Consider the following 15,507-nt stretch of genomic DNA (forward strand, 5'->3'; position numbering starts at 1 on the left):
AGCGAACTCCACTGTTCGCAACTTGAGAATTTCGCTTGCTTTCGATGGCCTTCACTACGTCTTCGTCATCCTAACCGATGGCATCGAAGCACGGAAAGCAGTACAGTCGGTTAACGATGGAGAAGATAGCCGCCAGTATTAAGCAAGTATTAAGTCCGTCATGTTGTGGGGGATTTAGAAGACTGACGTTGAAAATGAGGAGCCAATGGCTGCGCCACTTACAAGCGCCGAGTTGACGCGAGCTCTGTTGACTCTTTCATCAGTGTACAGTGCTGACATGACCCTTGCTGAGATCGAGGCGAATACGATCGCATGCAACCGGAACGCCGTCCAAACAACAATCGACAAGTTCTTCAAGCCACTGCAGCAATAACACCGGCTGCCCAACGATGCACATGTACATAATAAACCACCAGTCGGCTGCATACAGAGTTTTTGAACGCCTATTTTTATAGCCACTTCACTGATGCTTTGGCAGGGTTTCAGAAGCCTGGTACTTCGCCCTTTACTTCTAGATCCGAGAAAAATAGAAAAAAGGTGCGTTTTTTGCATGCATTCATTTTTTTCGGACTGCCTGAATTTTCGGAAGTTTTTACGTTCCCTAGAGGGTCCGAAAAATCGGTCGTTGACTGTATAGATAGGGATAAGCGCAAATGTGTAAGACTAATAAAAAAACGGAACAGATCCTCTTAGCCGCTGACCAATGCATCAGCAGACCGTCGCTGTCATCGTCCACGAGAGAGTTGGATTATTTGTGCATGGCATAAAGGCTGAACTGCATCTTCCATATGCCATTTAGATTTTCTTGTTTTCCTGTGGTCTTGGTTTTAGATTGTTTTCATACCGTCATGTACGTAAGTGCATCCTCATGGTAGATATCATGGCGCACATGTGGTTGTTTGAGGGTATTCAATATGACCAATCCCGGAAGTAAAATTTTTCATTTTGATACTTAAGGGGGGACGCGGGGATCAGCTATGGAAAAACGACCCAAAAATCACTTTTTAGAAAGTTGCAGATTTCGAATCTTTGACCCCTTTTCTGTAAGTTTTCCAAGTATTTCAGCTGAAAACGACTGCTAAGTACGATAAATAAATATATACATCAGGCAATACAGCGAAAATTTCGTGAAAATCGGTGGAAAGGTCGCTGTTTTCGAGCGCTCCTAGCTCCGGAACGGCAATACGCGGCGCGGCCATGCTGGTACCGTTGAAAAGCGCGCCTCTTCGCCTTTTGACGCCCCTCTTTCATTTCCATATAGAGAGAAGAGCAAGCATAAAAACATAAAAAGTCTGAAGGTCGCGGAGCTGCTTGTTACGGCTGCCGATTGGCTTGCTCCGTCACGTGCGTTCTATGAGCCGCCCCACTGGCCGGGCCTGGAAGCGAGCTGCTGCGGCGTCTGCTTCTCCCGTTTCTTCGCGCGTTGGCTGCTGCCCCTTTCTTTACGTGTTGGATATTCAAGGTACGCCGCCGCTTCATCGCTTTATTCGAATTTAAGTTTTCTATTTCTTTTTGTGGTTTCGACCATGACTGGGCGGATGTGGACGACGAAATACGCGACCAAGCACCGCTTCGGCAGCCGCAAGCGCAAGCCGCTGAACATCCGAAGGATAAGTAGTCCTAGCAGTGATGTGTCCGCGCGCTAGCTTGCAAGAGGGACTGTCGACGCATTGCCGGGCAGTTCGCAGGCTGTTGCAGCCTTGAGCTCCAGTGGCGTTGATACGGAACTAATAACGGCCTTTTCCGATGCTTCCGGGCCTGCAACGTCCCGTAAATACTCCGCGACGTACCCCGATTGTGCCACCGCCGTCACAGAGATGAACGACGAAAGTGTGGTCCAAGCGCGTGCGTCTGCCGGCCGTGAAGACGAACCGTGCATCAGCAACGGTCACACCATACAGTCGCATCTTGAGTCACAATTCATCTTGTCGGAGGTGTTGAATATGACCGCCGCCACTGTCCGCGCGTCACTTGGTTCTGTGCCGGCAACCGAAAGGAAGATAGGGTTTACGGCGGGAGGAGCATGCTCGGTGGCGACGGACTCAAGCGAGTCGAGCGGCTGAGAAAGATGCCTTGAGTAAGAAGAGGGCACAAAAAGCACATGAAAGCAAGCATAAAAGATCCAAGAAGCCAAGAGATCAACCTGACATCTGCACCTACATGGCCAGTGGTTTCTACTCGAATAAACATGGCCCAAAACTTTGAACGCCGTTTCCTCAAAACGTTTTTTCTACCACCAAGGTCAATTGCAAAGCCAATATCTCAGCCACCGTTATATTTTTACACCGTTTGTTTTGTTACACTCATTGTGCACCACTGCACACAGTGACATGTTTTGTTTTCATACTAGTTGCTTCAATAATTTGTTATCTTTTGATTTCACAGTCGAGATTTTCATGCAACTGAAGTAGCTACCAAGCAATGAGGATATAAAAAAATTCTGTTAGGGTAAAAAAATTACAGGAATGGAGTGGTGTGGAGTAGTGTGGAGGATACATATAGGAGTGCTATCAATGTTTGCTTGAACTCCTAACATCAATATACAGGTTTGCAGGCATCTTGCAAAAATGAAAGCAGAAAAATTTTGTAAACAAAAAGTACTTCATATATTGCAGCCATATTTTCACAGTTTTGTTTATGTGGTATTATTAACATATGATCAAAATTTCATCAAAATCGGCTGGTAAATAAAAAAGTTAGCTTTGATCCCCATGTCCCCCCTTAACGCTTTGTCTTCGTTTGTTGTTGTGCCTTTGTTTTGTTGTGCTATACAGATACCTTTCAATGATGACCGACCAACAAGCCCATATCGCCACCCTCGTCTATCAGTTAAGCTTGACTTAATATTTGCTTTTAGTGTCCCGTTAAGCACACATCTCTTGCAATGGTACACTGACCGAGAGCTGCTCTAGGGCAGCCTGCTGCTGCCTGACTTCGGCCAGGACAGACTGGTGGCTTTCGCGCAGCTCCCTCAGCACATTCTGGTTGGCCTCCTGCACCTGACGCAGGTGACTCATCACCAGCTCCTGGTGCAGCGACAGGGATCGGAGCTGCAACTCAACAAACTCGTTAGCGGCAGCAGCAGCAGGCACAGAAGCCTGCGCCCTCGGCTGTCTTGTTGGGGACTCCACCTGCAGAAGGTAAAAGTAAACTCAAACTATGGGCAATAGAATTACACAAGACAGAAAACATGCTTCACTAACATGGTCTACCCCCAAATACATATTTTCGAGCATCAATTCTACAAACTCACTTGTTTAATTGAAAATGGTCACTCGTACAACTTTTGTGGAAACAACCAGTGATTATAATAGCACTGACTGTGTGGGCAAGTTCTGGATATTTAAAAAAAGGACTGCTTTACGTGTTAGAACTTCACTATGCCTACATCTACATCTACAATTCAGACATTTAGTAAAGGAATGAACGGCACTAGTTTGTGGGCATTCATAACTGTACTGCATTTAGTATTACACTGACAGAAGGACTATAGCACAAACATAAAAGAACAAAACCAACCAACCGTGTTACAGTTAAACCTCGATATAACTCACTTCAATATAATTAAATTCTCGATATAAGGAAGTATTTAACTTTTCATAACCTCTTCTTCATAGAACACCATGTAATTACAACCTCAATATAACGAAGTGTGTATTCAATTTCGCTCTTGTACGCGATTTCGCTTATGCAGATGAGAAATGCCGAGACAATAAATGGAAACTTCCATGGATACAGATGGTCAAATAATTGAATTACAAGCAGCTACTTGCAAACGTTGGCGCACGTCTCAGTCTTGGCTGCACATGGCTGTAAGCACAGCTGAGCACATACGCAGCTGCACACCTTGCTTTAGAGGTACATCTGTGGCATGTCCAAAAAGTGGCCATGCCAAGATGCCGTGGCATCATCTAAGCTGTCTTCCCACAAGTTTAGTATTGAAGGTTGTGTAATCTCAAGTTTCGGTGACCCGTTGGAGCGAGAGGCAGATGAAGCATTCACTTTCCACAGCGGGCACTTTCCTTGATAGTGTCGTCTTAGTGCGGGTGATGCTATCAGCCGCGCGGGCGAAAGCATCAATTATTAGCACCCAAAATCTCAAAACATGGCTTCAAAGTTTAAATCGTGCCATCGAGTCAGCAGAGCTGCTACTGTGACCAGCAGACGCCAGCAGAGTACCCCAAGGACAATGTCGGCTCGCATGTTATGGACAGCGTGTGGACATTTTCTCGGCGTGGCCACTGTTGCATGTACTACCGTGTTCGCGAAGCACGCATTGATGTTAGACCATGTGACATGTTTCGCCGGAATATGTAGTGATTTAAGGTTGGGGGAATGTGGGGATGCGCGACTCTCACGCATCCCCTAATATGTTGTTTTCCCGCACTGCTCCTGTCTCCTGTTTTTCCGGCTTCGCCGCATGGCCCGATGCCCGCGGCAGTCGGTCTGGTTGAAGCGCAGTACGAGAGATGGCGCGAGTGTTGCGCTGCTAATGCCACCTAATGGCGGGGTTGCTTGGGCGAGAAAAGGAGAAGGCGCATCATTTTTGGCTGCAGGTGGTTAAGCAACGCGGACGTTCCGCGCATGCGCCGATCCATGCTTCTGTGAGACCATCTCGCGGGGCCTCATTCGAACACGCCACCATTCGCATGACTGTACGCGCGGACGACCAGGCGTTGGTATCCAGCATGGGGCGAACATATTCGCTCGCTATCTGGTTGCGGTGAGTCAGACTTGCGCGATTTATCGCGCGCCCATCGGCATGTTTTGTGGATAGCAACTCGGCTAGCAGGCATTGATCTATGAAAGGTGCAATAAATGCCCTTGCGATTGTTTGCCCTACCGTGTTGTCGTTCCTTAGTCCCAGTGCGAGGGTGAGGATCCCACAACCTGCAAAACCAGTATGCTGCCACTACATTCTCCCCCCCCCCCCCCCTCAGTGTCTTGTTTGTTTGTTCACTGCACATATCCTGCTCATTCTTCGCATTGCCCTCATCGCACTCCCCTAAGCTGGCGTGCCTCGTTCAAAATGCTTTTGCTGCCTCATTTGTCTGCAGGATTTTCTATTCTGTCTGTCTGTCTGTTCCCCTGTCGTGCAGCAGCGCGCACAGACAACAAAAGTATGTCACTTTCTACTGTGTTCCAGTGCGTGATCATGCTTTATTAACTGCTTGTGTCTACCTCAGTATTCGTGTAGCACTGACTTCTACCACTATTCAGGTATTCTCGTGCAAGGTGCACAAAATCGTGTGCTATGCAAAACAAGACAAACACAACAGCTCGCGCGTGATGCCGTCAGCAGAAGTACGCCGCGTAGCAATAAAGCGAGAGAAAAAAAATGAAGGCGAGGCCTGTGACTTATGCATTACACACTCCTCAAGCTCCGGTATGAGAGAAAGCAGAGAAGGAATTTTGTCTGCGGAGGGTACACAGGGCAAGTGGAGAGAGTGTCTCTTGGCAGTGGCCCTCCCATCATGAAATCATGGGTTCACGGCACTGAAATATTTATATCTCGGCTATTAAGGAACCAATTCGAAAAATTCTTGCTGCAGAACACTCCCTAGAGTGGCATAACTTCCAGCAACTGAAATTTGCCATATGGCCTAGTGAGGGGCCCTTTGATAAAATAATGCATCATATTCAATAGATTATTTTATTTAATTGATTTTCATTGACTTAATATGTGCCACTATGACAGAAGTACAGAATAATATAGCTAGATAATATAGCTAGATAGCACTGCTCTGTTCATACACCTGCTATAATTATTTTTCCCTGAACAAGTGTTGTACATTGCCTTCGTCCTTGTGAGAACACTGTTTAGACGTCTCACACTATGTATCCAGTTGATTGGTGTTTTCATTTTGGCATGGTTTGTGAACAGTGAAGTGCATAAACATTAAAACTGCATAATATTAAATGTTATGCCTTTGACTTAATATGTGCCACTATGACAGAAGTACAGAATAATATAGCTAGATAATATAGCTAGATAGCACTGCTCTGTTCATACACCTGCCATAATTATTCTTCCCTGAACAAGTGTTGTACATTGCCTTCGTCCTTGTGAGAACACTGTTTAGATGTCTCACACTATGTATCCACTTGATTGGTGTTTTCATTTTGGCATGGTTTGTGAACAGTGAAGTGCATAAACATTAAAACTGCATAATATTAAATGTTATGGCCTTTGTGGGGAATAAACAAACATTGCATGAGGTTGCACATTGCACAGGATGAAAGTGAACACAAAATTGCATGCACCAGCATTAGTTGTGCACATAAATTCTGCATGGTTTTTCTTTAAGTAATCCAGAACTCCACGAAGCAAAGTTGCAAAGCGTCAGTTTTTAACGTCATCTGATGTTTCATGAAGCAACAAAACCACAAAGGGTGACCAATATTATATACCCATGATGCCCGAAACAAACCGCCAGCTACATACCTCTGACAAAGAGGACTGGTTTGCATCTGTACGTGATGGGTAGAAGCTTGGGTCAACCTTGGGGGTGCTGTTTTGATGAGGCCGACGAGTAAAACTAACATGGGAAGAACGGGGTGTGGAGGAGGCATCTGGTGCCCAAGACGTTTCTGCTGCCTCTTCAGTGTAGGAGCCATCTGAGGGGAAGAAATAGGGAGAGAACAAAAGCTGAAGTGAACTGGATTTTGTTCAGTTTACAGGCATCATTTCAGTATTATCCCTTTAAGGGTAAATTCTTTTTTTTAAAGCATGTGTCAAAACATGCATGTAGAAGTACCATTGGAAGTGTACTGCATGCTTTTAAAGGGACGCTAAAAGAAAAAACTAAACGACACAGACTAAGGCAAGCTAAAGTGATAGATTAATGCTCGAGAATCTCTAAGGCGTCAATATTATCGCGAACAGAGCCTTAATAATCAAGAAATTGAGGTAAATGCAGGACATGATTAGAGACTAGCCCGGGACATTCAAACACTTGACCGATGACAAAAGCACTCCCAAATTAAATTCAGTGACTAGTACTCAACTACTCGTTGCATAAAACTTCTTCATATTGTATTATAAGGTGAAATAAAATACTACTTCTCCAGTTCCATTTCATGTTTAGAAAAAAAAAAAAAAGAACTCATTGAAATTTTTGTTGACAACTATGCGGGCAGTCGAAAGGTTTCATTTTTGCCTGACTCTGCGCCGCCCACGCTTTCGCATTTCAATACTTTTCTGATCGCGTAGTGCTGTGCTGGTTTTACTGGCTCGTGATTGTATTATAAGACAAAATAAAATGCTACCTGTCCAGTTCTATTTTATTTTGGGAAAAAAAGACTAATTGAAATTACCCTTGACAATGACATAGGCGGTAGAAAGGTATCGTTTTCACTCGACTCCGTACCGCCCACACTTTCGCGTTTCAGCAGTTTCGTTATTGCGTAGTGCTGCACTGGTTTTGCTTGCTCTAAAACTCGCACAAACTTCAAGTGGCAGAGAATTCAAGTACCATGTGGTGTCGTGGGATGCCCGAACGATCTAGGCCACTTCACCAAAAAACACCTGCAGCGGCAAATCTGCCGCTGTGTCTTGGCTCGGTGCCCCTGTCTGTCGGGCACCGTTTCACTCACCAAAAGCAGCAAAGAGTGGTGATGGCATATACAATGTCACCCCTTCCCCGGTTAGGTGGCAGAAGATTTGAATTTCGATAAAGGTATTCGGACCCTTCGGATACAATTTTCTCGTAAACTGGCGTTGAAGCAGGAACTTGGTCGTTTTTTTTAACATTCACCTCCCTCTGCAGCAAATCCGCAAGCTGAAACAGTGCAGTGTCACACCGAACGCCGCCACTGTCCGGAACACTTTCACTCGTTAGCGAGCTGGCTAGGCCTACTTCAGCATCGTCCGCAGCTTCGGCAGCACTTGCCATTGGCAGCACACTATTCTCGATGTTCTCCGAAAGAATTGAACACTTTTGAAAGTTATAAGCTGATCGGTTCTTTCTTTTACCAAAGTTGTGCCTCGTGGCAAACTTCCCGGTGGATCGGAAATCGTTGCGCACTTGTCACAAACATACGAGACGTGCCGTCGCGTCACCTGCGGAATGGAGAATGACAGGAACCTTGCGCAGCCAACCACAGCACGCATTTCTGGTTACGGACGCTAGTCAATGAATGGGATCGCACATTTGAACCTTTTTTTCTTCCCAAAGTCACTTTTGGCAGGAAATTGAAGAAGAAAGACTCCTCTTTCCAACGAGACTAACCCCCGAATGCAGAGATCTAACTTGGCTCGAACTTGACTTCTGGCAGTCTCAAGACAGCTTCGCCGCGCGTCTTAAATCGTTCTCGATCTTGCGGACGACTTGCGAACGACTTGGCTGGGTCGAAGTCCACCCGCGTTTCAAGTCTGCTCCCGGGCTAGCTTGAAACTGACTTCGAGCGGTATTCCAACATGGCAGCCTCCCGAACGGATGTCGCGCGCAGGTTAGCTGCTTTCGAGTTTGCTTGCCACGCCATGGATACAGCATTTTCAGAGGCGCATTCCTTGCCAAGAATTCCGCGACCCGCCCTACGTGACCGAGGGAATCCGATGGAGCTGTACGACGACCAACAATTCCTCGGTCGCTACAGATTCACGAAGAACGCCGTGCGACAGCTTCTCGCTATGTTGCCTATCCGGGAAAGCGGAGACAACAGAGGACAGCCTGTGCCTCCCATGCTGCAGTTGCTGATGGCTCTCGAGGTTTTACGGTGCTGGCACGTTTCAAACAGTCACCAGGGATCTGGTTTGCATTCCTCAGTCAACAGTGTGCCGCGCAGTTGGAAAGATGACTCTGCTCATCGCGAAGCACCTGCGCCCGATGCTGGTGCGCTTCCCGCAGTCGGCCAGACTTCCCAAAGTGATGCGGGATTTTTATGAAGTGGCTGAATTTCCTGGCGTAACCGGATGCGTTGATTGCACACACGTGCGCATTAAAAGCCCCGGCGGTGACGACGCGGAGGTCTTCCGTAACCGCAAGGGCTTTTTCTCCATCAACGTGCAGGTAAGCAATGAAAATTGAAACACTCTGAACAGTTTAGCTCGCCTGTATTTCGTGTACTGCATGTGTTGTGCTTTCTTTTTTCTTTTTTATTATTCTTGCGGGACGTACATTCATAGCTCGCTTGTATCGAGCGCTGGCGGAGTATATTAATGCAGCTAATATGTAGGGGCTCGGAGCTTGTACCTTCGTCGCATGTTTTGCTGCGCTCGAGGTCCGTCATATTATTTTAAACCCAGTGTGATTGTATTAGAATGTACCTTCGTTTCCTATAATGTGCATGACTATAACATAGTAACACTTTATTTTCTTTCTTTTTTTTCGTTTTCTGCTTGCCCATTAATGCGGGTTTCGCGGGGGTTCTTGAAGGACTACTGTCTGCGGTTTGTGATCGAAAGACTTTATCGACAGTGATTGTGTGCAACAACATGCATCCGTACTACACGGGTAGTTTATCCCGAACTCACGAAGTAAATGCGCCTTAATTCTGCTGAATGATATGTTGCTGCTTTGATGCAGGCTGTCGCCGGACCACACTTGCAATTTTTTGACATCGTTGCCGGCTGGCCAGGCTCGGTGCACGATAGCCGAATTTTTTACAATTCCCGCTTGCGGGTGCTCTACGAGGAGAGCAGGGTGCCTGGAGTGTTGCTGGGAGATGCGGGGTATGCATGTCAGCCGTTCTTGCTGACACCGCTCTCAGATGCTGGCCCAGCACACACACCACAAGGAAGGTAAGTTAACATGTCGGTGACGTTGCATGACGGAAACATGGACCACATTGTTGAGGTGTGGCATCGAATCGTAATGCTTGTGGGATAACGTGCAATAAACCTTTATACAAACAGGCACCAGAAAGCCCACATAAGGACACGCAACATTGTTGAAAGGGCGTTCGGCGTCTGGAAGCGCCGCTTTCCTTGCCTGGATATGGGGCTGCAGCATAAGGAGGCAAACATCGTCCTCATTGTAACAGCCTGTGCAGCACTGCACAACTTGGGTTGTCTGCTGAAGGAGCCGCAGCCTCCTGTTCACAGAGTTCTCCCAAGCCCCTCCAGCACGACAACGGCAAATCGAACACTGCACTTGCCACCAGTTGATCGCCTCACTGACAGCTTTTCAGGAATGCAAGCACGGCAGCTACTTATCCAGAAGAGCTTCACTTAGGTAAAGACTGCAGATTTCTCCACAGTGTGCTATACATCTGAACTCAAGCATAATTGCGAAGTGCACCTACGTGTACGACTACCGACATCCTATCATTTTTTAGAATGTGTTTTATTTTCTCCTTAGTTTGGGAGGCTGTTGAATCACAAACCAGTTGCACCTCACAGAGCCGTTTTTCCTTTAAAATTATCAAGTTCAAGCTGCTGCATTTGTTATTACGTTCGCTTTGATTAAATTCTTCGAGAATGCTGTATTGATCTTCCAGAAAGTGAATGCTATTGAGGAAATATTTGCTGCCGCCATTCTCTGTTGCTGCTGTGGCTACCAAAGCTGCACACATTTTCCCTGATCTTTACTGTTCCAAAACGTGCTACCTGATCACCGTGCATATCAGTGGTCCAATTGATTGCTTGACAGGCATGCAAAAGCTTCTCAGGACTGCTACACACGGCCATGCACTTTTGAACAATGGACGCATCCAAACGCACTGTTGCGTGGTTTCAGCACATCACATTTTTGCTGACAGATTCTTTTATTTTTCATGTGTCTCAGTACACCGCAGCCCGCGGAGCTGTTCGTTTTTAATTTCTTTTTCTATTTGAAGAATCTCTAAGGCCAGCTTTTGTTTCTCCAGCTCATTTTTTTGCTTCATAAGCTCAAGCTCTTCTACTTGTTTTTCAAATGCCCTCTTTTCTGCTCGTTCTTGCAGCATGGCGGCGTGGTTCTCCTGAAGCAGCCGCACACGGACAGCATGCTCCTCCCTCAGGAGCTCTGAACGGACGTCGTTTTCAGCGCTCAACGTCTTTTCCAAAAGGGCCAACCGCCCCCTTGGAGTCCTGCAGACGTCCCCAGTGGCAGTTGCTGCAGCAAAACTGCAGCTAACAGCAGCTCCAAAAGCATTGGAGCTGTCGGTGTGGCCTGCTGCAGGAGCGTTTTGCTCAGTGTTGGGCTGCACGATCGAAGAGGAGGTGTTGTCCTCATTTGCTTCAGTACCTGCTGGTGGCTGTGACTGCTCAGCAAGGCTCGTGGCATCCCACTGATCATCTGTAATAAACGAAAGGTGGTGTAACGTTAATTAGGGAGCACTATATGACACAGCCAATGAAGTCCATCTCTGCATGCAGAGAAGAGTTATACATTTCTGGGAACTACATATTGAAACTGTTCACAGCTGGAAAAATTATAAAGTTGAGAATGCTTAAAACATGAAAAAACAATCACCAATTAGATGAGAATATCAGAGCATGTGCACTTAAAATGGTAATGATTCCTAGGATTCCAAACTGGTTTCCGAGGAGCCCTAGGGCTGTGAACACATGTGCCGATGTAGCAGTGATTCCTCACCTTCACAATTTCTTCCATAATTTCAGAAAGCTAGGTAACCATTCCGAAGCTAACTTCTTTGCTCCATGCAAACAAAGTAATTTGTGTCGTTTACGATATAGTGTTGATTGTATGAGTAGGTGTAATTAAAAACGCAGAGTGGAGTTTGCCAGTTGTATCTACAATATCTACAATGCGGTTTAAAAGGCTTCGCTTTCATATCGTAAGCTGTATATAGATAAGATGGGTCACTGCCTTAACGATCGCGTTCGTGAGTATGCAAATCGGGTGAAAAATAATCGTGATGGCTGGCTGGTGATTAACTGTAGAAGCTGTGGATTCAAGACTTCATTTGACGCATGTACTGTTGTCTGTAAGGATCGCAAACGGTTGAAACCTTAAATTATGGAAGCCAATGTGATTTTAGGTCTTGGCCGAAACTGTGTGAACTCCGTCATTGCTTCTGACTAATAAAGAGAATGACTTCCTAAAAAGGTGATTTGCGCTGTCACGTGATGTCGCCTAAATGTACATGAACCGTTGTTTCTTTAAATAAAGGTTGTTGGAAGTTAGCGATCTGTCTTTTCTTGTATCCTTCTGACGATCTTGAGCTATACATCATTCTTTACCGCTCACTACCACCTCACAAGAGCTTTGCCCATGCCTTCTGCTACAAAACAACTTCACGCCAAATGCACGCATGTCGGTTGAAAAAACAAACATGTGCAATGTGCTACCCAGTACAGAAACAGCTTGAGGTAGGTCACCCTTCTGGCATCCCACCAATGCAGTCATTCTATAGTTTCATAGTCACACAACCATATCTACAGTGCCTCTTTACAGTAGTGTTTCCCGTCACCTTGGGGTTAAGTGCCCGCTCGAAATGCAGCGTACACCGCTCTATGTCTACGTAGAAATCACATTCCTCCGCAAAGAAAATCCCTTTCTTATGACCCAAGTGCATTTCACAGGCAAAACACCCTACCTTGAAAGTCAAAGTCCAGCTCATTTTGCCCATCGACCATTGGTTGGAGTAGCCTCACCACAGGTAGACTTTCGACGGGAGGCTGGTATTGGGTCCCATCTGAATCGAAAGGGTTATCTACCCGCGTTGCTATGTGGCCAGCAATCGATCCCACCAACTGGTGGATGGGGGCCATGGTCGAAGGTGCCGGTCCACCTCCTAACGAGAAATAAAGTAGTTTCAGCACAAAATAGACGCACTCTTCAATAGCTGCTTCAATAAATAATTGTACTCCGCCACTTTTTATCTTTTGAGTGTAAACTGGTTTACCGGAACCAGAATAATAACGAAGGAATACGCAGAACACGCCTGCCCGACCTCATATGCGTTGCTTTAGTGAAAGTCCTGCTCAAAGATCTCTAGCAGTCCAACAAAGCTGATTCTTGAGCTAGTTGGTACGGTTTACTCATAATGGCAAAGCCTTTAGCGCAATTCAAAAAGACAGCGCCGTGACAGAGACACACGACAGCGCTAACTTTCAACTGACCTTTATTGAAACACAGAGGCAGATATATAGCGAAGCAGGTATGGAAAGATGCAAAAGATACAAATCTTTCATACCTGCTTCGCTATATATCTGTCTCTGTGTTTCAATAAAGGTCAGCTGAAAGTTAGCGCTGTCCTGTGTCTCTGTCACGGCACTGTCTTTTTGAATTGTGCTAAAGTCTTTGCATATCTAGCAGTCCCCTTGGCGCAAGAAAATACTCGAGGACTGTTTTAACGTGTAAGGCAGGTTACATGTGCCTGCAATTTTCGTGATAAGACAACAGCTTGCGGAAAACGTGATTACGAGTGTATTTTCTCATCTCCAATGATTACACATGGCATCACTAGTTATTAGCGCTCACAACCATATTTACGCTCAGCATGCCAAACTGTCACGCACTCATCCACCGAACACAAAAGAAGTGCGCGAGCATAATAAAAAGTACCCCAAATGAGCCAGTCATACAGAACATGTGCGCTTACCAGTTTTGTGGCGCTCTCGCTTTTCTTTTGCAGCTTCCTCTTTCCACTTTTGCTTGAGATTGTTCCAACATTTCTTCAGTTGGAGGTGGTCACGCCGCGTAATCCCGTGGTTCGCATTATACTGTTTAGCTATTTCTTTCCATGTTTCGTTCTTCTTTGCCAATGATGCGACATCAGTTTTTTTACATTCTACAATATGCTTGCAGTCACTGACAAGTGCGGTCAGTAGGCTCTTCTCGTCTTCAGTAAAACGAGGTGCCGTCTTGCGTTGCGGTGCATTCTCTTCGCAGGAGAGCGTACGTGAGTGCGACATGAGCGTACGTGAGTGCGACGTGAGCTTGTTGACAGGACAACAACTTCGTAGCAAATGCGGCACGCGGACGGCGCGCGAGCCCCACAACTTGTTTTCCTAACAGACGACACTTTCCTAGCAGACGACACGGGCTGGCAATTTGCTATGTCCATCACTGTGCCACAATCTCCCTCTCGTTGTTCTCGACAAACCATCTATGCGGCAAATCGTTTGCACGTGTCATTTTGTTTATGTATTTATTTTGTTTTTTTATCGGGTGTTGTCACCCATATGGGTCCGGACAGGGGACTCTACGGCGCTCGGTACTCCTCGTTCGCAGCACATGTTGCTGTTTTTTTCTTGTTTATGACTCCAGCCTAGTGCGTTCGAATAGATTGGTCTTTTCTTCAAAGGGTCACGTAGCCGGACCAGAACAAGGGCCGCTGCCTTTCTGCTGGAATGCCTATAGGCGAAAAGGGACGCGCGAGCTCCCCCGAAACCGACCATATGCCTCATCTCGGCCTCTTGCATCCGGTTGCCCGCCCAGACGGCGCACGAACGCCTTGCGGCAATCGAGAACAAAAGCCGTTGAAAGACCACCATACGAACCAACCATTTCGTTCGCTTCTCTATGGCCATTCCTACAAACGTGCAACAAGACCTTTTGGTTAAAAAAAAAGCTAAAACCGAAATAAATGTGCCTATAAAGGTTGTTAATTTGCACTCAAATACACTGTCGCGTAAAAGCGGAGCACCGACTTGGAAAAATGGTGAAACCTGCAACTCAAAAAGCGCGCCAGAACACCGAAACGTGAAACCCACTTAAACCCACGGGTAACGGTCGCTTTCTGCAAGCAACACTGCGCATCGCGGCGGCGGACACCGTCAGATTACCCAAACTATACTTCAGCACTTATGCCCTGATAGAAATTTGGAAAGATACACACTTTTTTACTGTACAACGTGCCTTACGCTAATGAATTTATTGTTAACCTCGAACGCAGACGAGCAACCGGCTTCTGCATTGAAGCACAGTCTTGACTTGACGAAGCAAGTCAGCTTGAGCGTCTATGAAACGCGGAAGCCGACTTGGGCGTTTTGAAGTCCGCTTCTTGCTTCGGGCCGACTTCGTCAAGTCAAGTCCAAGCCCGATCCAAGTTAGATCTCTGCATTCGGGGGTAAGATAGCTATGATCGCTCGCGTAGGAAAACAGCTATGCACTGCGAGAAAAAGGGTTGTTTTTTGCGCGGAATTAAGCTCACAAAGATGTTATGAATCGATATTGCAGACAAAATACTGTTGCGCGAGATGTGAAACTTGGCGAATTAAAGGAACAGTAGCTGTAGGTATTGAAAATGTTCTTTTCAAAAAATCAATCTTTTTAGCGATTTTTTTGCCTGAAGACCCGTGTCCCCCCTTAAAAGTATTGAGAGAGGCAGAACCGACCTGCAACAGAAGCGCTGGCCTTGCCTGGCCTGGCGCAAACGTATCTCTCTCAAGTCGGGCCTAAACAAAGGGCCACATATGTAAAGAGCAAAGCAGCATGGCCTGTGTGGCGATGCCGGCATCGCCAACGTGCTCTCACGCACTAGCACCCTCCCCATCACAATGGCATGGAGTTCGAATTACCAGTGGTGGTGCGGATTTCGGAGTGAATTAGCGGGATGCATCACATATTGCTTTCAATACATTGTTGAATGAATTGAAATGAATGAAACATTGTT

At 46.3% G+C, this 15,507-nt stretch overlaps 2 protein-coding genes and 1 pseudogene across 2 annotated transcripts in view; 1 reads left to right on the top strand and 2 right to left on the bottom strand.

The window, feature by feature from the left end:
* Positions 1-15,507, bottom strand: part of LOC126542348 (E3 SUMO-protein ligase RanBP2-like) — a 171,153-nt gene that overhangs the window by 87,475 nt on the left and 68,171 nt on the right. The window contains exons 19-20 of the mRNA XM_050189386.3: positions 6,446-6,618; positions 2,898-3,131 (exon numbers count right to left, since the gene is read on the bottom strand). Of these exons, the coding sequence (XP_050045343.1) occupies positions 2,898-3,131; positions 6,446-6,618 (407 nt within the window). The remainder of the gene's footprint in view (positions 1-2,897; positions 3,132-6,445; positions 6,619-15,507) is intronic.
* LOC126542352 (putative nuclease HARBI1) lies at positions 7,902-10,968 on the top strand (annotated as a pseudogene).
* On the bottom strand, positions 10,213-15,036 carry LOC126542353 (uncharacterized). The gene is made up of 3 exons (XM_050189393.3): positions 13,492-15,036; positions 12,484-12,681; positions 10,213-11,219 (listed from the first exon to the last, which is right to left on the bottom strand). Exons 1-3 carry the CDS (start codon positions 13,802-13,804, stop codon positions 10,708-10,710), a joined length of 1,023 nt encoding a protein of 340 aa, XP_050045350.1. The 5' UTR covers positions 13,805-15,036; the 3' UTR covers positions 10,213-10,707.

Source organism: Dermacentor andersoni, chromosome 2 (assembly GCF_023375885.2).
Source record: "Dermacentor andersoni chromosome 2, qqDerAnde1_hic_scaffold, whole genome shotgun sequence".
In the NCBI taxonomy this organism is placed as follows: domain Eukaryota; kingdom Metazoa; phylum Arthropoda; class Arachnida; order Ixodida; family Ixodidae; genus Dermacentor; species Dermacentor andersoni.

Bases quoted from the DNA above. Each gene is read 5' to 3' on its own strand.
- LOC126542353 (XM_050189393.3), bottom strand. From the start codon at position 13,804: ATGTCGCACTCACGTACGCTCTCCTGCGAAGAGAATGCACCGCAACGC. The intron at 12,682-13,491 runs GTAAGCGCACAT...ATTTCTCGTTAG, and splicing joins GCGAGAGCGCCACAAAACTG to GAGGTGGACCGGCACCTTCG. The intron at 11,220-12,483 runs GTAGGGTGTTTT...CGTTTATTACAG, and splicing joins GCTGGACTTTGACTTTCAAG to ATGATCAGTGGGATGCCACG.